Source organism: Haplochromis burtoni, unplaced genomic scaffold (assembly GCF_018398535.1).
Source record: "Haplochromis burtoni strain Fernald_Lab_line unplaced genomic scaffold, NCSU_Asbu1 Contig_137, whole genome shotgun sequence".
Classification (NCBI taxonomy): domain Eukaryota; kingdom Metazoa; phylum Chordata; class Actinopteri; order Cichliformes; family Cichlidae; genus Haplochromis; species Haplochromis burtoni.
The window spans coordinates 67,884-90,321 of NW_024582498.1; the positions used below are offsets into that span (position 1 = coordinate 67,884).

Sequence of the window (22,438 nt, forward strand, 5' to 3'; positions counted from 1 at the left end):
AAGGATTTGATGATGATGTCAACAAAAGCTAAAGCCATGCCCTAACATATCTACTAGGTCTGATTTACTAACAGACTTGATGCGACTAGATGAAACTCAACAAAAGGATGGCATGGAGGTCAGAGTTGGTGAGGTGAAATACTTGACTGTCTTCAAGTCAGATCAGGTGAACACCAACAGCTAGTTTGGAACTTAGCCTTCATGAGAGAGCCAAATCGAGGGAAAAGTCTATTCCTGAGTAGTCTAAAACAGTTTGTGGGAAGTGATGTAAAGTATCCGGAGGAGTTAAACATCCCGGCATTAAAGAAGAGTGCAGTCTGACTGCTATCAGAGAGAACGTTATTAGTAAAAGTCCATTGTAACATAGCGATGATCATAAACTGGATCCAGCAAGAAAGTACAGTAGAAGGTAAGTACACAAAATGTAGTACAGCTGTTAAACTGTAACAGCACAAGGTAACCCAATGGGAAATACAGATTCCCAGAACTGCAGGTAGAGATATCAAAATGGAGATATTCTGCCATAATTCACAGGACCACATTTGCTAAAAATCAAACACACCATCTTAGCACAGCTTAAATTTACTTTGCAGTCATTCCCCAGCCATGAACTGTATTCTAGAGTCAAACATGAGGCCATCTGTCTGACAGCTAAGGCTTAATCAGGACAATAATCCCAAGCACAGCAGCAAATCTTTATAAAAAAAGGGTGGGCCAAAATTCCTCCAGAACAATCCGAGAGACTGATAAGGTCATCCAGAAAATAGCTACCTCGTGTTTCTTGCTGCTAAATGTGGCTCTATAAGCAACCGAATAACAGGGTGTTACTTGGTTTTTCACATGACTGCACACATAACCAAATGCAAGCATGGAAAAGGCATCTTACTGTGGTCGATGTAAAAGGTGCGTCCGTCTGTATGAACTCTTTCTTCCCATCCAGGCTGAAAAAGAAGAAGAAGAGAGGAAGAATAAGAATCTACTAGAAAGCACCAATAAACAGGCCGTGCTCAAATAGCAATTTAAATCCATCCATTTATTTTTCCTTTTCTTCAAATTTATGTTTAATTGAACTTCAGTGACCATTAAATGGTCCAAACAATGACATCCCAGCACTGCAAGCAAGGTAAGCTCAATCAAACACCGACAAAGGAAATGAAAGGATTTTGTGCCTTATTTGAGTTCGGTCTGGCACATCAGCAAGGCAGGGATACGACCACAACATAAAGGTTAAATCACCACTATGAGTTCAAACCAGTATATCACGACTGACACGGTGACCACTCAGTACAGTGTCACAGTCCACACACACTCGTACGGCATCAGCAATCAAGCAAATAAAAACATTACAGTAGACTGAGTGTAAAGGGGTGGGGGGAAAGGCACAGTTCAATCTGTTGAACAAGGTGTAGCTACAAGACGTACGGTATATGTGTAAGTATGCTGCTGCTGCATGAGTGGAGACCAGGCTGAAAAAACTGAGAATACATGCAGCATACAGCCAATTCCTTCCTCTGATATATATGTATTTATATATATATATATATATAGCTCCTTGTGTTTCCTTTGAAACCTCCCTCCCTCATTGTTTTACTCCCATTATGTACTCTAGTCTCACTCCTTCAGTCAGCCCAACTCCAACAAATGCCTGGGAAATCCGTCTAGTGTTAACCGTTTTCTCAGACATTGATACAGACTGAGAGATCCAAGGACAATGATGGGGAGCTCCAAATGTTAAACACTAACAGAAGGAGCGGCAGTGGTGCAAGGAGGCTGCACACAGAGAGAGGAAGTGGGGTAAAATACCAAGGAGGTAGAGCGACAATCCACCCATGCTGGTCATGAAAAAAGAAAAGATTGAAAGAAAGAAAGAGAGGAGAGGAGAAAAAAAAAGAAAAAAGAAAACAGAAGGCTGTCTGCAGGCATTTGACCAGACTGGACTGGACCAGACAGGTAGGCAGGCAGAGGGAGGGAGGCACCAACCAACCTCCTCTGGTAGGTTCTGCCAAACAGACATGGCCAGGTGTAGAAGAAGCATACATTAGATCCATCAGAATGAAGAGAAAAGAGAAAGAGGGGGAGAGAGAGAACACATACACACATGCACACACACCACACAAGCCTGTGAGTTGTACAAACCCATAAAGCTTTTTTTATTATTACTGTCATTAGTAATATTCTTATTATTAATACTACATCTAGCTACAGTAACATTTTGCCCACTTCCAGGGAAGGTTTCACCTCCTAATAAGGTTATTACAGTCCCCAGACCCTCTTGGGTAAGCTTCACACAAACAGCTTCTGTTCTTACAGGACTAAAAATGGAAATGTGTAATGGAGTCTGATCACATGAACACATGAAGTTTCATATTTTACTGTCAAAGTAATTTCTTTCATATTTTAATTTTAAACATAAACAGACCAATCACATGCTGATTACAACATGCACCATAACACAAAAAGCCAATTAATATGTTGGCTTGATTCTACTTTAGCTAAGACTACATGGTTGTACTGCTTCAGAAGAGCAGAGTTGTTACACACACATTAAAGACGGAGTACATATTGCTAATGATGAGTGCACAAAGGTATGTAGTCTTTGTGATTCATGAGGTTGTTTTGCATCTCCATTGCAGGCCAAAGGTTAAATATCTACTTAGTCTTATAGTAATTGTACTTACAGGAAGAGGGCCAAGGTCACCAGGCTCCATTGAGTTCTTATTCCTCATATGGACCGGATATTTCAACCTGGGATCCTCCTGATTGTCAACAGTAAAAGACAGGAAAGTAAACAATTATATTGGAAAAAGCACAACAAACTCTAAACGTGCACTTTGTTCTCTATATCAAAGTTAAAAAAGCAGCTCTGTCAGTGTACATAAAATTGACCTTACCACCACCAGATGTCACTAAAAGACCAACACTAACTACTGCCCCACATTTTCTAATCACTAGATTAAAAATCACAGAGCGTTTTTTCTTCATCCCTAAACAGCAATGTGCTAGCTCACCCAGGTGGTGGTCCTGCTGTTGTGGTCGATGAAGAAAGGCCGTCCGTTTGGAGCTATTCTCATCTCCCATCCTGGGGGCAGGAAGCTCTGCTGGGTCTTGTGTTGCGACTTTGGGGAGCTGTAAGGGGACGGCTGGGGAGACTGAGGGTTAGAAAGTGTGTCTTTCACAGCCCTCCGTACCTGAATGTTGTTGGCTCCCTGGGGGGGGGAAAAAGTGATATGAAATAAATAAATAAAGGTCATGTAATGTTATCTCCCATTTCATGATAAAATAAGGATACATATCGAAACTTAAACGGACACTCCAAAAGTTGATTCTGTTCAGATTCTGTTCATCTGGACGTAGCGTTTGTGGGAGACTGAAGAAGTCACTTGGATGAGTGACGAAACGTTTCTCCCACAAAACGCTACGTCCAGATGAACAGAATCAACTTTTGGAGATTTTCTTTCCTGGATGATTGAGAATGCATCAAGACGTTAAACGGACACCGACTGACAGCGAGATACAAAATTAGTGATCATTAACAAAGACAGAAACACATCTTCCAACAAATCGCTTTTTCTTTGTCTGCTCATAAAAAAAGAGAGAAAAAGATTAGAATTCTTAGCACCATGAGATTTCCATCTAAAACTTGCAACATTTGAACGTATCATCACCACTTTTCTCTTTAAACTATTATATCACTTAACACCAGGCTCATTTCTGATTTCCATGTTCCATGCTGTTTACTCCATCAACCTGTAAATGAAAATGTCACACACATCTGATTTATCACCCTTCCCAGATAATGCGTAAGACTTCTCTTGCTCTCTCTTGGTTACCTAGATACTGAAGAAGTACAAGAACAACTAACAAATGTTTACTTTAAATCCAGCAGAACTCATTAATCTAAATCTGGTAACAGAGCTTTCTGTCAAGGCTAAAAGGAAACCTAATTACAACATAATACCTGAAACTATTTATATACAGGAAAGTGAACATCCCTGGTAAAAGCTCCTTATGTCGTCCAGACTAAAAAGTGTCCCTGCATCAGATAATTATTATTTTTTTAATAGCAGTAATCATCACTGATTGACCTTCTTTTTTTCTTCTTTCAAACAAGAGAGAAGAGTGCATTAATTAACCACATCCCCTGCAAGTTGTAATTACAACAATCTGCTGCGACTATTTCGCTTTCTTTTACTTCCACAATACTCGCACACACTTTAATTAAACCTTGTTCAGGTCTGTTCCCTAGGTAGCATCTTCGCCACCGAACGAAGCCATTAAAAGGCTGCAGAAGCACTAGATGAGATCATGCATTTCTACAAACGTGTTGATCAGACTTACATTTGCATTCGTAGTGCATAATTTAGGTTGAGGAGAAAATGTACGTGCAAATTAATGCGATGCAATTAAATTGACAACCTCAAAGGTTATCTGCATGATGTAGCCTGCAGCTTAAAAAAAAAAAAAAAACACATTAAAATGTGAAGTAGAAATTTCAATATTTTACCAAGGTGTTATACGGCTAACGCATTAACCACTTATGCTGTGTGAATATTAACACCCTCTGACCAATGAGTGAGAGAAAGAAGTCATGTAAAGCATAATGTTGGGAACAACGTAACATGGAGGCGGCAAGATGACTCTATGAATTGCTATTGGTCGTTAACATTCAGGTTATTAAAAAGCAGCAATGAAAAAAGCTAATATTTAATCTGTCCACTAGATGAGTCAAACACCAGGAATGTACACGGATTGGCTACATAAAATCTCCTTGGCAGAAAGACAGATGTCTATTAAGCTTTCTGTGTGCTTTGTTACTTTAGTTAGACCTTTGATGTTTTGTTAGCATAGAGTAGCATCGGAGAATGAATTAGCCTTGAATGCGGTCTTATTTGATTATAAAAACTAGTGCAAACACACAGTAATATTGACACAGCCTTCCTTAAGTTCCTTATTTACAATTTGTCACGCCTTCCCAAATAAAACCGATTGGCCATTGCGTTACCAACACAGTCTTTATTTAATAGTTTTTCCACTCCTTCACTTATGTCCCTAGTTTTATTTTAACAAATGACATCATTAGGGGCCCATTATCAATTTAAGTAATTTAGCCATCTTAGATTTACCACACCAGGTTCATGCTATTATTCTTTTAAACCATAGCGTGAATCAAGGTGCTTAAGGAAAGCTCGGATCATATTATTCATCTAATCAGCGTTTAGCTGCAAGGTCCTTTAGTACACACATGAGCTCAACTTTCATTAATGAGGAGAAAGTAAGAGCAATATGAAAAAAGAAAACTGTCATTAATGGAGAGATCCCAACAACACTTGAGAAGATTTCATTAAGTTTGGCAATGAGGAGAAGACAAAAGCAGCAACCTGAAAAGAGGAGAGCTAACAGGTGGAAATGTTAATCTTCAGAAGGAACAGGCAGAAGTGTGAGAAAGTGAAGATCACGATTTAGTCATTTGGAGCACATGGCAAGAAAGGACAGGAGGGTAAAGATTCAGGAAGGTAGGACACAAATAGGTGGTCCTCAAGTATGTAGAGGAAAATGAGATGGGAATGATGGTGGAGAGGGACAGTACAGGTGGCTAATTCTCACCTCCAAGGGGGTGGAAAGGGTGACAGTAGGGGAGCTGAGGCTACGAGGTCGTCGGACTTGGGGCTCATGGAGGTGGTTGTTGGAGGCATTGGAGGAGGAGGAAGGGGTGGATGCAGGTGCCAGGGCTGAGGCTCCTCCTGATGCTGCTGCTGCTGAGGTGCTGGCGCCATCTTCAGTCAGCTGTCAGTGAGAACAGCACTTTTGAGGTTAGGTTGGGAAGAAATCAAGCATGCCATGCCGTTTGCCAAAAATAAAAAGAAAGTCTCTTTGAGAAGCATGCTTTTCTGCACTGGAAAGGTCTGGATGCAGGCTTTGTTTTCCTTGGGAAATAAGCCACTAAAATCTCAAAGGCAGGGGTCATTTCAGGGCCACAAACAAAACAACAATAGGATTTTATGTCCAACTAGAAAACAATGACAAAGGTTTGAAATAGTGAGATTACCACGTAACTTTCACCCCTAGATGAGGTGGGAGGTACAGCCCACATTTACAGCGGGGTATAACTTCAGAGCAAACACAGAGGAATTATTTGATAGATTTGCCTCTCCTTCCGAGTACTTAAGAAAACAGATGAGGATCAGAGAACGAGGAGACTATGACATTTATAATACAGTCACAGAGTTACAGAGTTGACCATAAAAAGGCACAAATGCAAGGGTGGATTTCAAAGGAGAGCATTAAACATACACCCAGTCCCCTCTGTCTCTCTGTGAGCACTGCTTACGTGGGGCTGCCTCGCTTGCAGACAGAAAGGCAGGGTGGAAAAATGGAGTGGAAATGGGAGGAGGGAGGGAAGAGTAGTGGTTGCGGTCCCATGCCAGGGTTTAGAAACACGTGACCAATACACAGTTGAACTTCATCCTTGTGTTACACAAAATGCTAGACAAGAGAAGGAAGACGCACAGTAAAAGTTGGACAAAGTAGGAAACAAAACAACGCAGAACTTTGACATTTAAAAGCTCTCTCTCTTTTTCTTTCACTCTTGTACACAGAGAAAAGGAGAAACACAGGAGGGGGAATAGAGTGGGAAGAGATCCAACACACAGGTGAAGAATCATGGGGCCGGGTTACGGTCCAGCCAGCCCGACAGCTACACTTCAGACCTGCTGTACCTGCACAACTGGCCTAGTCCATGTAGTGGTGCGGTTGTTATGGTTGACGTAATAAGTTCTTCCCTTGGCATCCTTCCTCTCCTCCCATCCAGGGGGCAGGCCAGGGGTGGTCAAGGTGTAAGCAGTCGACGAGGGAGACTGGCCAAGTGCAGAGAGAGAGCAAAGCAAATATGGCTAATCAGTACAGACTAGTACATTTAGACAAGTGGAGGGGCTCTAATATTTTATATTGAGGTTGCAGGGAATAGATTATTACAATCCAACTAAGTGAACTATTAACCATTTCCAGCATAAACATTACAGAGTGTCAACCAAATAATCACAGCATAATCTGGTGATGTATTACACAGACAGCATGGCTGAACACTGGCAACATTTTACGATGCAGCGTCATGGCTCGTTATCAATGACTGATCAGTGGCATTCGTTATTTACAGCTAGGCTGTCAGTTCTTGGTCAAAACACAACAAACACAGAAACACACACATATAACAGACAACTTCTGATCTAACGCTGCAGATCACAATAAGAGAATAAAGAAAAGACAGGTTTTTAAGCTATGTGCTAATCATGATGATTTATGTTTCTAATGTGTTCAAAAGTAATTGCTTTATTAAGCTGTTTGCGTCCATTATGAAGTATGTGTAGTGTGAAAGGGGCAATCTGTTTTTTGATGATTTTATAAAGTACAGATCATCATTTGGCATATGATCTGATTTTTAGGGGAATCAGAAATAATGTTCCTGTCAATAAATGAATAAGTAACAGTGCTGTTTAGGCTTTCCTGGTCCACAGGAACTGAAAAAAAGCTGTATTATTTTCTACACTGCAAAAATAATTTAAAATGCACGCAAGCATTTCTTGTAAGTTTGTACTTCGCTGAATTTGCAAAGTGATTTCACGCTGTGAAAAATGGGATTTAAATAAATATTACTCCCTTGCATAGCTGCCAAGAAACAGCTACATGGCTTTAGTCTTGACCTAAAATGTGACTCTATTGTGATATCATTTTCTTGATCACACTGCCCTGCTCAGCATATGCTCGTACAGGACTTTACTGGAAAGCAACACTGGTGTAACAATGAGGAAATCTTCCTAATGAGTAAGCTCTAACTGAGTGCAGGATTTATTAGAAGTCATTCACAAAACTAGTCGGGTGACAGTCCCATCCTACATAGTGCTGTGCATAAACTGAGATATTACCATAGGCTCCTCACCACCTGAGACTGTTTGAGCTCTCGTTCTTCTGGACTGGGAACTCTGCTGGTGGTAGACAACATGGAAGAGGGTCTTTAGTTCACAATAGGTTATGTTTTAAGGGTGTAAGTGTAAGCCAAGTGTGGGCACAAGCGAAGGCTGAAAGAGGAAAACTGAGTGGACAAAAGGGGGGAAAATTCATTCTCAGAGGAGGTGAGGAGTGGCAGAAAGACGAGAGAATCTTTTGGTTATGGGCCTAAGAGCGCAGTGACTGTGAACAGCAAGGACACAGGACACAGAGTGAAGCACACGGCTGCTGTGATTGGCAAGAGGGGGACAAAAAGAAGTATCATCCCTGTGCAATCAATAACCTTTGGAAAACAGATTTTCCCCCTCCATTCAATGTGCAGCATCTTTAATTTCAACCAGAAACAGGTGCGTCCTGAAAATGTGCAAGCAGGTAAGTGATTTACAGTGCTGAAGGTGGAAAAAGGAACCAGCCTTAACAAAACAATCAAATTTTGAAGGAAAAAAATGAAAGAAAATGTATTTTCTTTCATGTACATGTTTTGTTTCTCCGTTTTAAACGCAGATATGCAACTAGGTGTTGTTCTGCTTACACAGAAGTACATGAACAATATCAGTCCTCCAACAGCAGCCTTTTATAAAGCAATTTAATAGCTACTACTGCCAAAACAAATAGAAAACTAAAATATGGGAACAATTTTAAATCTGTACCGTCAAATTAAAGCTACCTCATATCCTCCTATTAAGTTAATGACGTATTTTAAAGTATATTACAGTCAAATTGACAAAAGAAAAAAATAATGAAATAGAAGGGGGGGGGGGATTTCCTGTGGTTGCTCACTACGCCCACAGGAAAACATTAAACCTTGTATAGACCTCAAACAAATGCTCCCCCCCCCAATGGTTTCTAAACAGTCGTCCAGTTCTGAGAAACGTATCATGGAAGGGAAAGAAAGACACGAGCACCTGTACTGTCACTTCTTCTTAACAATGCTAAAGCTCACTGCTGTGTCTCAGCTGTGTGACTGACAAACATCTGACTCAGATCTTGTGACAGTTTGTTAAGCTGAATCCCAGCTGACGCCATGACTCAGGACTCCAGGGGAACCTTGGTGCACTTCTTAATCTTACTTTTTTGTCTCAGAGTTTTTAAGTGGAATCATGATTCTGGTGAGACGTAACAAATCAAACACAGTGGAATGTGAATCACAAAGAGCAGTGATGAGAGACGAAGAGGTGTGGTAACCCTAGAGAGACAAAAAGTAAAGTAAGTAGAATAAGTGGTACAGTTGAAGCAGGGAAGAAACAAAGGGTGAGGTGGGTAGTAGCATCTGCTGGAGGTTGAAATGCAAGAGGAGCAAGAAAGGTGATTTAGCATGTGGTAAACTAACAGGACAGACACATCCACGAGGAGGAGGTAAATGAGACATTAGCAACCTGCTTAGACAACACAGAAAGAGAAGGAAAGTAGAAAAAGCTGGAGGAAGGGTTTGTGGCTTTAGAAATATGTACCGTAAGAGGAGGAGCCTGGGCCTGATCACTGACGCCATCCGTCATACTTGAGGAACGGAGTCTGTTTGACAGCTGGCTCTGTTCAAAGGAAGCAAAGAGAGAATAAACGCCGCTGCCAGCGCTGCCTCTTGTTTGGCTGCCTACATTTACACCAGGTCCAGGTTTTTGACAATGGAAAATTAACGGTTCTCCAGTCTCACCAAAGCAGAGCTGGGCCCTGGCACTTCGCCGTTTGTATCGGGAGTCAGCGACAGCCTCAGATTTAAGTCTTCTGAGAACTCCTGGGTGATGGGTGTTGGTGTGTGCTGTGGTGTCAAAACGGAGGAGGGACCGGGCAGAGATTGAGCCAAGCTGTCGTTATCCTCTTCTGTGATGAGTTCCCAAGACTACCGGCACAACAAAGAGACAAAATCTTGATGTAACACAGATCTTTTGGAAATTTTACCACTGTAGATGAGTTTAAGTGTGCGTGAGTGGACTGCTCTTTTTTCCCCCCCCTCACATTATCCAAGTCCCTGGGCTCCAGGTGTTCGTTCTCCAGGTCTTCACTGATGTGGCGCCTTGATCGGAAAACGCGGTGGGCTTCCTGATGGATTTGCCGCTGTTGATTGTCACTCTCAATCTCTGAAATCACGTCTCTGAGAGAGATTTGGTGAGAAAATGTGAATGGAAACCAAAAGTTAATAATCATGAATTAATTCTCCTGTGCAGGATTATTTAGTAACAAGAGCCAAACACTGTTATATTTAGTTATTTCAACAACAATTTACAGTCTATCAGGTGTGCTCAGAATAATGATGATATAAAATATGTCCATCATGTTTTGTCAACCGCGTATACTTTGTTGAAGGATTACTTTGACGAGTGATATGCTTTTTCATTTTACTGCTAAGAGCTACCTCAGAAGGTTAAAAGCCTTTCTTCTATCTGTCTCCTAAATATAAAGCTAAGTCAGAAGGCTAGCCTAGGACAAACACATTAGATTACTGACATTCAGTCCATTCTTCTGTCTTCAGTTTTGTGCAAAGCTAAGCTAAGCTAAGCTAAGCTAATGGGCCCTTATATGCAGGATTTTGTTTTTACCCTGTGTGCACTTATTTAGTTTTTAGCAGAAAAAGTGATAAAGCTCAAAAATTGAACTTTTTAAAAATATTGTAATTCATTTTTTCTTTTTAATATATCTATATAATTAATAATAATAATTTCCCAATTAAGTGGAGACATGGAATATGGCATTATTGTGTGTATAGAGAGGGAATTTGTGTATATTTTAAAATGTCCAATTATCAATTTTTAAAGGAGTGTAGCGTCTACAAATAGGAATAACTGTGGCTGACGCCAGTTGTTTTGATGTTAAAAAAAACAAAAAAAAAACATCTTAAATAATATTTTTGAAGAGTATTTCCTCACTAAGCTTGCAGTACATGGGCAAAAATCCTCAACAGACTTTAACATTGTGGGGGTTTTTTATGTATAAAAACCAACAGTGACATGTGAAAGGTTCGAGGCTGTATTAGTGCGAGATCAGGCGTACACGTTGGAAGGCCGTTTCCACTGTGTAGTGCGGTTGTTGTGGTTTACGTAGTAGGTGCGTCCCAGGTTGTCCACTTTTTCCTCCCAGCCTTGAGGCAAAGGAGGCAGCAGCTGCTGGGGTCGCTGGGAGCCTGAGTCAGCAGACTCATCCCAACCCTGAAAGACAGTATGGTTGAAGGGTAGTATGGTAGGTTTAAGCCAAAGATCAGAAAGAAGTACATTAAAGATGTAGCTGGTTATATTTTTCTGCTGGTTTTTTTTTTTGTTTTCATGTTTTACTTAATGCCTGTGTTTCATAGCTGCCAGCAGGCAGGCGTATCTATGCCTACAATCCAAGACGGAGCTGATGTTTAAGCAACAATCTCACTCGTAGTGTTGGCAATTTTACGCTTAATTTAATACGTAGGCAGAAAAAAAGAGCTACTACAAAGGGAAAAAAAGCATTAGTAATGAGGTTTTAATACAATGAAAAAGAAAAAAGAAATACAGACAGTCGGGGGGGGAAAGAAAATTTTTTGCAGTATGAACATGAGGGGTGCCATTTAAGCTTTCACGCTTTGGCTGCTAAATGTCACCTTATCTGTGAAGCCTTTCGCTCTCTAGCTCTCTTCCACACATCCAAGAACACATATTAAAGTAGGAAAAGCTCAATTTTCTCCAAATAACAGGCCACATTGTAAATGTTTTTTCCAGACCCTGACCTGGAAAAGACTTTTACCAGATGCTGGCAGTGAGCGGCTTCCCAAATTCTCAGAGAAATAATAAAAGAAAAAAAGAAAGATGCTCTCACATTACTTTTGGTTCACAGTGGGACATTCACTTTCAAGCTTAGAACTATGTTGCCTTCATGTGGCAGAAAGGAATAACAGTAGAATCTGGTTTGCTTTTATTGTGGAAAAAACAGTCCCAAGAATGTCTTAGGTAATGCAAAGTCAGCAGTTTATACTAACAACAGAGGATTAGACCTTACCTCAGCCTCCTCCCTCATGTCTCCCCCCTCCTCCTCATGCCCTCCTTGTTTGGGCAGATAGGCCATCTTCAGACGCAGGTAACCCTTCACCCTGGACTTGTGACTGAAAGGAAAACATCTGCTTTAAATACTTCCTGCTCATTAGTCCTAGTTGGAATTCCAAGTTCAGTATTTAGCTGACAGCCGCATGAAGTTATCGTTGTCTAGACTCCAATATGGCCAGAGTCTAGACAGTGTTGTGAACCAAGATCTAACTTTAATAATGTGTCATTGTCTACTCCACTTGCTAACAGGGGCCAAACTAGACAGACACAAAAAAGCAGCTACTATTTGCCATCTACGTTTTCTCATTTTATATCAAACACAGCCAAAACTGACCTTCTTGGCCGCAACAGGAAGTCTTTAAACGTGTAGGGCCGCTCCATGGCAGGATCCTCTGTCTGCAAATAGAGGAGGTTTTTGCTGACGGCATTTAAGTGAACACAAGCAAATACACATGTTGCGATATCAGAATATCACAGTCGCCAGCTTTCAACAGAGGGTACAACCCTCTGCACAGACATCCCAGGATCATTATGCAATCCTGAGCTTCTCCTGTTACATATTGAGCAGCCTTTTGTAATTCACAGCAATCTCACACCGCTCTCTGACAGGGCCAAACCAGTCTATGCTGGCTGCTCACCGCATAATGCCCTGTGAGATACCGCTGAGGCCAAAAGTCAGTTTTCATATTTAAAAGAAAATGCTGGAAAGTTTTGTAAAAGGAAAAAGAACATGTGTGAAAAGTACCAGTGTCAAGTTTCCAAATAATGGACCTCAATTACAGTCAAAACACTGCTCTCAAAATATTAGGTGGGGCTCCTCAAAGCAGGAATATGAAATAGATTGGAACAAAATTCCAAGTCAAAATATTAGGGGCAGTATTAACATGAAATAATATCTAATATTAATTTTATCAATCAAGCTCCCATTTAGGATGGTTTCCTTGTGGACTAAAGCAAGTTCTGCAGACACATTTCAGTCCATGGAGCTCCACTCTGTCCTCCTCCAATCTGAAGAGGTTAAAGTCACAGGGAGGCAACTCTGATGAGTCAGGTGAGTAGCGAATAAAATGGTGCACAGTTCAAGTTGTTTATAATGACTGGTCACCCATAGTTTGAGGTCATTATGGACTCATAGACCTAAATCTGGCCTCAGTGGAGCAAACTGTGAATGTGGCAAAAACGACCAACGAGCTCACTACCTAAGCTCCTGTCCTAACCTTGAACATTAACATCCTTTCAATGAAAACACTGTTCGGTCTCCAAGTTGAGAATCCCTGGAGATTAGTTCTCATCAGCCTGATGATAATCCTTACTACAAACGTCAGCTCAGTTTGAGACAGAAATGCACAGTATGGATGTCCTGGCAGTTTCACGGTCCCATCTAAAATTAGCAGCAGCACTGCAAGAAGTCCAGAGGTGCAAAAGCAGATGACTTTAAAGGGGAAATTCCAATCATACATGGTTTTTGATTTGCTAAACTTTCAGACCTCACGTGCTTTTATTTATCTGGTCTCACCACATACAACACAGAGCCCGGTAAAAAGAGGTAGTTGAGTGTGGAGCCTGCTTAAATACAGACGACCAAGAAAAAGAGGAATGGCGTTGTCCTGTTATTTGCTAAGAGGAGGTCACGGTTCCATAAGGAAAATGTAGCTACCAGATGGACTCTGATGAGTCAGTATTCATGTCCTGTTTCATGAAAAGTAAAAGGACATTTACAAGAAGCTATTACGGAGAAAGGAGACATGACTAAGTTATGCCCAGTAACTATGAATAAGACGAGAAATTCTGTAATGCATGAAAAAATAAACCAAATAAAAACAGACGCATACTTTTTTATACATCGCGTATTTGTATAAGCATTACAGCAGGTTATTCATGCCAAGCCTCCATGTTTAATCAAATTCATTAATTAATTAAAAACAAGCCTTGGTTTGTTTTTGTTTTTTAGCATAAGTCACATCAGGACTAAATATTATCCATGTTGTCCCAAGGCTTCAACTCTCAACGTGACTCAGCTGTAAGCTTTTATCTGCTAATAATTTCCTGGGCCTGTGGGACCCAAATAGGGCATTAATAATTAACCTCAAAAACTTTTACTGATAGGCTTTTAAGGTCGACAACTAAGACAGAACTTTAGGGAGCCACAACCAAGCTGGCAGCAAAGCTCCCAAATGTGCAGAGGTGCTGCTGCTTCAGGATGATTTGTAGGTCTCTTAAGCCTTTTGCACATAAGAGCTCTACTCAGTTTTGCCATTTTCACAAGAAGCAACTTCAAACGTGTTCTCTGGGCAGAGTATGCAGAGGGCAGAAGGACATCAGACGCGAGACAACTACCTGGTTTACTCTTGCATCACACCGACTTACTACTAAGAAGGTTTTAAAAACAACAACAACCACAAAAAACCATTTCGTGTCCAGTCCAGCTGAACAGTTGCAGGTGTGAGAATTGGCTTGTGCTTGCATCAGACCTCAACTGTAAAAATTCCCAAGCACCCTGATTCTGCAGGTCGATGTTGTGTGTTTACATGCTAGACAGCCCGCTTTCCCTTTCTAATACAGAGAGCGCTGTTTAATCACAACAGAAGCATTACCTGTGACTAGCACTTTCTCACACTCAAGATGGGAAAACACAAACAAACTCCCTCCCTGACCTTCACAGAGGTTAATCAGGAACAGCAAAATTGTAGATAAGAAACAGCTGAGCATTCAAAACAGTGCTAAACCAGCCAGTGTGTCCACACGCACTCAAGCTTTACACACATACAGACGTAAATAAATGACAGCAGAGATGTAAATAACTTACTGGCAGATGACTGAGAGGAACATCAACTTGCCCCAGGAAATCATCTCTAGTCTAGAGGGAAAGAAAAAGGTCACATTTAGAAGCTGAAATTCAAAAAGAATGACTTTTTGTTTTTGTTTGAGTGTCTGTGAAAAGCCCAAAGTATCAGTAGGGATAATGAAGGGAAAACCACAATGTTGAGGTAAAAATCACCAGATTATCCAGCAGCATTTTGTATGTATTAAAGACAGGTGGAAAGAAAGGCAAAAAGAAGTTCATTTCATGGACAGCCCCATCCAGAAATACAGTGACCTCCAGCCTAATTTGTGAACACATGTGGAAACCTGAGAATCTAAAGTTTAAAGGCAGTAAAGAAAAACTGTTCAAGTATTTCCACGCGGTCTTACTGAAAACAATTGCACTTGATTAGTTATGATTTAAGATCAGCTTCTCTATCAATCAGGACAGATTTCCACATGTGTCCAGACAGAAGGTTCAGAGCGAGATTTATTTATGGACAGGCCTTTTGCAACACTTTATGGGAGAAAAACCTGCGATCCCAGCAAGGAAAAAAACATCTACAGCCACCAGATAAAAGCCAAATCAGCTGGACAGAGGGAGAGAAGGGCAGATGTGACCACAAGGAAAAATTTAAAACAGGGAAGGTTTGTGTCTGAAATTTAAGAGGCCCATAGATTTGTCCGTTACAGAGTATGGATTACCTGTCCGAGATGGAAAAGCCCATTCTTGGAAGTAGCCTGTGTGTAGGACACAACTGATTTAGACAACAGGCATAAACTAACTGATTGACACACAAGTTGGGTTGAATGATGCAGTGACAGATTTACGCAAAGACAACTACAGTAGTGCAACAAAAAAAACCTACTGGCTGTCAATTATACGCTCTCCCACTCACCACAATTACAAAAAATTAAATTAAATTAAAAAAACCTTCAGTCTGTTTTCTACTTTAAAGACTGATTATTGTTAATGTACAACAGAGGACATTTTCAACATTGTTTCCACAACTTTCACACGTGCCACAATTTCCAGGTAAATTAAGTGTGGGGAACACTGTGTATATGCTTATTCTGACAGTAAAATGTGATATTTATGGCTACTTAACTTGAAATTAGCAAAAAAAAAAGTTTTCAGAAGGAATAAAAATCAAAAACTGACTTAGTTCTGAAAACAGTATTATACCTCTGGATGAAGAATAAGAACAAGCAGAATTTAAGCCTCTACAGAATAGACTGCATGGCCTGGAAAGGATTTTTTTAACACTGATTTGAGGTTAAGGTGTTTAAAGATTTAAAACAAAAAACAAACCAAAACACCAGCTTATTCTGATAAACAAAAGAAAAAAGAGCTGTGGAGTGACTGCACTGGGCTCCCACCACAGTTAACCGAGCTGGAATTCAGTAGTGAAAAGGTTACAAATGAGTCACATAAAAATGATGACTGATTAACGCACAGGCATGTAAGCACACACACACACACGAACGTATGTGAAGTCACTCATCCTCGCACGTCCACCCACCTCCACTGAATAACACACTGTAAATGAGCCCTTCTTGGAAAACAGGAGTCACTACTGTGCAAATTACCGCAATGCATGCTTTCAATTTCTAAACCAACCAAACTAAACGATTCACTTACTGTTAACATAACTCATTTAAAGCAGTCCGACATAAGATTCCTCCAAGTTTGAGAGAGCATCAAAAGCAAACTTGACCACAGCATAACCACAACTCTTTTACCACATGATCACATAAACAGCAGTAGCACTGTCACTTCCAGTGTATGATATAAGCAATTGCAATGATATTATCACATGGAAAACAACACCTTCTGCAGGCAAACCTGTTTTGTTGTTGTTTTTTTAAATGTCACTAACCATAACAAGCATTTCAGCTCTGACCTTATATACGGAGTTGGATTTAATTACAAAGTCATTAAGAGGTCAGATTTGAGTCTGCAACTGCCTCCCAGGACCAGGTTACACTCTGAGAGTGCGACCAAAGACCAACAGAAGGAAGTACGGGTGGACAAAGAGGGGTGGCTTGAGGTATGAGAAAAAAAAAAAGAAAAGAAAAAGAGGAAGGTAGCCCAAAAAAGTTTGAAAACTGAACACGAGTAAGTCACCGAAACAATTGCTTTTCACACGCTTCTAATTTTACTCTGGCAAGTTTGGATGAGAATATAACCATTTCAGAGATTTGTGCTGAAATACCACTGCAACATCTGTGGATTACAAATGATTTTGTGGTTCTCACAGCACCAAAAAAATGATAAAATGAAATAAAAAAAATAAATAAATAAAACCCTAAATGTCGCCTGCAGCAACATCTCTCTCTGACCCTGCAATTAAATCCAACAAGCAAAAGCACCCAGACAGCAGCTTTCATGGCCAATGTTTATAGGATATTTTGCTCTTCACTTCAATTCACATGTAATGAACGAGTAAAAACCTAATCTATTGTCATTCCTAAACACACTCCAATCTTTCAAGACTATAGGAAAGCAGCTAAAGTGCTAAGAACTGGAAATGCTATGAAGCTACAGGAAGATGTGGTGACAGGGTGTTTACGACAAAGGGCAATCTGGAGCAAGTCCAGGCTGGCACTGAGGTGTAAAAAGGCTGTCTCACCTTCTCAACAGTCTCCCTGCTGACACAACTGTATTACAATACCATGCAATTCAGAGAAGTCCACGCTGTCAGAGAAAAGCCCTTCGCAACACAAGTGATTTGAATGCCTCTTACATGCTATCGGACCAAAATAAAAAGTGTGCCCTCACCGCACTCATCCACAATCTTGCCTCAGGTAAATATAGCCAGCCTACTGGCCTCCAGGAGCTCTCAATGAATGGAAACCGAGGGGTACTAAGGCAGGGCTGTAACGAGGGCATGGCACGGAGGCATAGCCATTTGCAGCTAGTCCATCTGGTGTGCGCACACACACACACACACACACACACACACACACACACACACACACACACACACACAACACACACACACACACACACACACACACACACATACACACACACAAACACACATCACACACACAACACACACACACACACACACACACACACACACAAACAAACAACACACACACAGTTTTAAAAAGGGGCAATCCAACTCCAGGCAATCAGTTGGGGAAGACCTGTCATTATGGTCTAATTGGGGACTTCCTCGTTGCTTGAGAAACAGGATGCCATGGAGTCTCACATCACTACCATGAGGGGCGAAGGAAGAGGTTAATTTTTCCCACTAGATCTGAAAACGTTTTCTTTCTTTTTTTTTTATCCAAACCTAGGTTGTCTATATCAACACCACCCTTGCCCTTTTCATCATCACCTTTGCTACTGCATCTTGGCATCTCCTTTTTCATCACCTGAATAATGCGAAATCACTGGCAGGACTGTGCATCACAGTATCTGCCTGGATGCAGACTAAGCTCAGTCAAACTGAGTGGGAAGAGATATTCTTTAGCCGACTGGTCACAACTTCTACACACACACACAAGCAAGCAGAAACCGATGAGGTGCAATAAACTCAAGCTGATGATTAAATGCAAAAAACTGCAGTTCCTGGAGTGGCCACTTGAGGCTAGCTCCAAAAGGAAAAAAAAGCATGTTTCTACTTTTACAAATAACCAATCTGGTTTGTGGCGGGGGAATCTTTTGGGTTTTGGGGGGGGTTGACTCAGATGAATGAAATCAGTGGTTTGGTCAGATGAACTAAAACATGATATGAGCAAATAGCTTCCTGTTTAGGCGGTCCTTCCTGGAGCTAAACATCTCATGATAAACCTGCATCCTGCTGGTGTAAACCTCAAACAGTCAATGACGGCCCTATCATTTAATTTCAAAATCTACTATATTTAATTTTAGGCTAAAAATTGAGTTTACAACTCCAAAGTGCCATTTAAAAAATAGCTTAAAAGAAACATCTAAAACGTTCTACATCGAAAGTATTTAAAAGTTTAATAAATAAACAGCAATTTGGGTAACTCGATACACTGATTATAGCATTCTAGCACCAGAGTTGGACATATGCATAAGACTGGAGAGCAACACCAAAAGATTTCAGGCTTTGAGGAAACCGACGCTGCTTGTGAAACTTTTTGATCATTGTTTGGGCTGCACTGACATGTTAGTTCTTAATCGCCTGCTGAGCAGCTGCAACGATTCACATCCATACCAGCCAAGAACTGGAGAAGACATGCCGTTTGCCTGCTTTCAAAACCAACAAACACGCTCGAGGTAAACTAAAAATAGACACAGCCAGCTCTTAAAGAGTGCTGACTGCACTTAAGGGTATTATCAAAAACCCCAGTGTCGCATTTCTGTGAAACGGAAGGCAACAAGTGCATGGGAACAAATTATCCATTCATCCATTTCTTGCACAACTGAACTGGCTGACGTGTGTGAGATTTTAAGTCGTTCTGGTTATGAAGTGAAAGAAAAGCAGCATGTGTGATTTAGATCAGCAAGGTTGTCTGGGATTTTTAGGTCCAGGAAAGTCACCACCCTGTATCAGCACCACACAGATCTCTCCCTGTCTAGCCTATATTCTTAGTGTTAAATAGTACTTAAGCAACCACTGCAAATTAGATGTGTTAGACTGGCTTTTTCATTTGTTATGTCCATGACAGTGCTGGACCTCACCCTTTTGGCAACAAGAGGAACAAGCCAAGTCATATTAAACTAAATGTCACATGCCACCCACTATTTTTGGATTTGTTTACTATTCATTCTAATATCAGTTTCTCTAGGAACATTAGAACAAGTCTATAAATGTTACATAACGCTTTTGTAATTCAACAATTTTTCACCAAACATTTCAGAGGCAGAGTATGCTTCTACTAAACTTTTCCACACTCTTTACCTTGGAATTACTTGTCGTTGCTTCATTGCCAAAGCTCACATCCTGATTTCCACCTCCACCCGGGGTAAAATATATCTTCAAATGTGGCTGCCTTCTGGGATTTTCCCCACTAAAGTTTAAAGTACAACCATCAGGTCTGTTTCTTGCTTCTGTCTCCACATCTGTTTCATTCTCGTCTATAGTCTGACTGTCTGCACCACTTTTCTGATTATTATTTTCCACCAGCAGCCTCTGATGAGACGAGCTTCTATGTAATCGAATTCTAGGGTAGCGCACCCTATGGCAACCTCTTAAGCTGTTGGGTCCAGCATCTGTGCATTGTTCTTGTGATGGATCATCCGGTTGTCTGCCCTGCTTCTGATCCTGGCTCTGATTTTGCTGGAGCTGAAACACTAGCCTCTGCTTTGTGCCATTAACACCAGAGGACTGGTCCAGGCTTTGCTGCTGGACAGACCAGCCGGTACCGCCATAGGGAAGGATTCTGAAATGCTGGACATCAGAGCCGTCAGGAGAATTCCTCTGGATGTAGATGGCACCAACACTGATGCCAGGCTGGCGTCTGTTATACGTACAATGACTGCTGGAACCAATACTAAAGACCCTGCGCTTGGGAAGGTTTGGCTCCGCCAGAGAAGATTGCACACTTAAAGAATCAGGGCTGTAGTATGGAGGAGGGGACTGCCGCGGAAAGTTAGCTTGACTCTGTGGTTCGGTATAGGCAGGCGCAGGTCCTGGAGGAGTATAACAGGGTGGTGGGACATCATCAGCATGACCACTGGAATCTCCATTACTGGATCCATTGGAGCGCTGAAGGGAGATGTGCATGGATGAGCTCCTAGTAGGACGTGGCTCAGTGTAGGCGGCAAGCTGGGGTATGAACATGGAGGAGCTGCGTTTAAGCGAAGGCTCAGAGTGGAAACCAAAAGCCGCCGACGGGACGTGCTCCGTAGCAGAGTCCTGGGAAGGCCTCGATGCTGGACGTGGCTGCACAAGGTGTGCCGTGACCCCATCGTCGTCTCGCTGCTGCACCTCAAAGTCTCCTTCCAGTATGTCCGGGGCTGTGTTACTGTGTCCTGAGCCAAAGTACAAACGCAGACGCTGTGCCATTTTCACCACACGTCCAAATCTCCCGTTGCCTTTCACTTTCTTACTGAGTGGCTGCTGGTTCTCTCCTCTGGCTCTTGCCTCAGTATCCTAACTGTTGCCCACTTCTCCTTTGGCTAGACAACTGATCCTCTTTTCTTCCATTCCCCCCTCCCCACTCCCCTCTCCCAGCCTCTTCCGCAACTTTCCTTCCCACACCAAGCTGAACTGAGAAAAGAAGTACTCACACCACAAAAGCAAAACAGCCACTGCAAAACAGCTGACAACTTTACACAACGCACTCAAAGGAGAGGGAGAGTGAGGGCTGATGGCTACGAGGAGGAGGGTGCGGGGGTGGGGGGTGTTTTAAAAGAAAAAAAAAAAAAGGAGGAAAAAAAAGAAAAAAGGAGGAGGATCCCTGTATACCAGTCTCTTAGCACCATCAAGCACTAGCGACAGACGGCAGAAATAGCCTTAGCCAAGTGACAGCCAGCATTCCCGACATGATTGGATATGAGTGGCCGGCACTCCTGGTTTCCGAGGTGACAGTGGATTGCCTGGCAGTCACGTGACTACAAATGGCCCTGCCATCTCCTGTTACGACCCCATACTGCCCTCACGTAGCAAATGAACCCCCCCCACGACCCCACCTACATCCTGCTTGCTTACTCCTATCCATCCTCCCCTCTATTAACATGAACTTTTTCTAACCCCGCCAATTCCCCTGCCTCCACATCTCATTAATGTCCTTTCATCTGGCTTCATGAGTTTTTAAACTATTTTCTTCATAATTTAAACATCATCTGGAATTTGATTTAATTTGCTAAATTTGATATCTCAGTAAGAGTAGCTCATTTCCCCAGAGTAGCACTCAATATCAAAACACCACTCACCAAGAGTACACCTATTAAATTAAATCGTAACTCATTCCGTCTTCAATATTGTGGCTTATATTATTTAACAAAAGAAGTTCCCAACGTATTCATCTTAAATACAAGTCATTTCGTCTTTTGACTGTGGATTTCTTTGAATGTAAAAATAAGTTAATAGAAACTTAACTAGAGTGACAAATGGCTGAACTACTGCATGCTCACCTACAGAAACGTTCGTCTATCGTTGACTAAACACTCTTTCTGGATCAAACTGAACTAAATGGCGAGCAGCTTTGGATTTTTAGGGAGGGGTGAAAGTTCAGCAATGTGATCAAAATGGGAAAGCTGGATAAAATTAGAGCATTATTACGAAAAAGAGTGCAGCAATGTTGGCAATGCCAGTCAGCTGTTTATTTGCTCCCACTCAACTCCTTCGGCATTGAACGGTTCCAATCATTCAGTGCTGCCTGCAATCAGCCTGTTCTGGAAAAGACATGCTGTGAACTGAAGGAGCAGAAAGAAATGGAAGGGAAAAGGAAAGCATCAATAACTTCTAGATTCTAGATTCACAGCAAGGTTACTTGTTAATTGATCACCAATTGCCATTTGGTGCCAATCATGTCAAAAATTCAACACCAAGTCTGGAGAATATAATTTATCCTGTAATGTCTTGCAGCTTGGAAACAGAAAAAAAAAGAAGCATAAGGAAGTTGGTGCTAAAAATGGATCAAGAAAAAAAAAAGTGAGATTGAGAGTAAAGAGCAGAGTATCTGACAGATCACTCGGAAAAGGCATGTCT

The 22,438-nt window shown here is 41.4% G+C and overlaps 1 protein-coding gene across 7 annotated transcripts in view; it reads right to left on the reverse strand.

The window, feature by feature from the left end:
• nedd4l (NEDD4 like E3 ubiquitin protein ligase) overlaps positions 1-22,438 on the reverse strand; it is a 42,055-nt gene that overhangs the window by 8,046 nt on the left and 11,571 nt on the right. Inside the window, exons 1-15 of one of the 7 annotated variants that reach the window (XM_042224382.1) lie at positions 19,685-21,378; positions 15,507-15,542; positions 14,806-14,856; positions 12,334-12,395; positions 11,956-12,058; positions 10,987-11,141; positions 9,955-10,090; positions 9,653-9,838; positions 9,453-9,530; positions 7,920-7,976; positions 6,717-6,854; positions 5,605-5,784; positions 3,009-3,206; positions 2,679-2,756; positions 887-941 (exon numbers count right to left, since the gene is read on the reverse strand). In XM_042224382.1, coding sequence (XP_042080316.1) covers positions 887-941; positions 2,679-2,756; positions 3,009-3,206; positions 5,605-5,784; positions 6,717-6,854; positions 7,920-7,976; positions 9,453-9,530; positions 9,653-9,838; positions 9,955-10,090; positions 10,987-11,141; positions 11,956-12,058; positions 12,334-12,395; positions 14,806-14,856; positions 15,507-15,542; positions 19,685-20,791 — 2,620 coding nt within the window. In that variant the 5' untranslated portion in view covers positions 20,792-21,378. Of the gene's footprint in view, positions 1-886; positions 942-2,678; positions 2,757-3,008; positions 3,207-5,604; positions 5,785-6,716; positions 6,855-7,919; positions 7,980-9,452; positions 9,531-9,652; positions 9,839-9,954; positions 10,091-10,986; positions 11,142-11,955; positions 12,059-12,333; positions 12,396-14,805; positions 14,857-15,506; positions 15,543-19,684; positions 21,379-22,438 lie in introns of those variants that run through there. The other 6 variants (XM_042224381.1, XM_005931249.3, XM_005931244.3 and 3 more) reach the window with 6 other exon arrangements.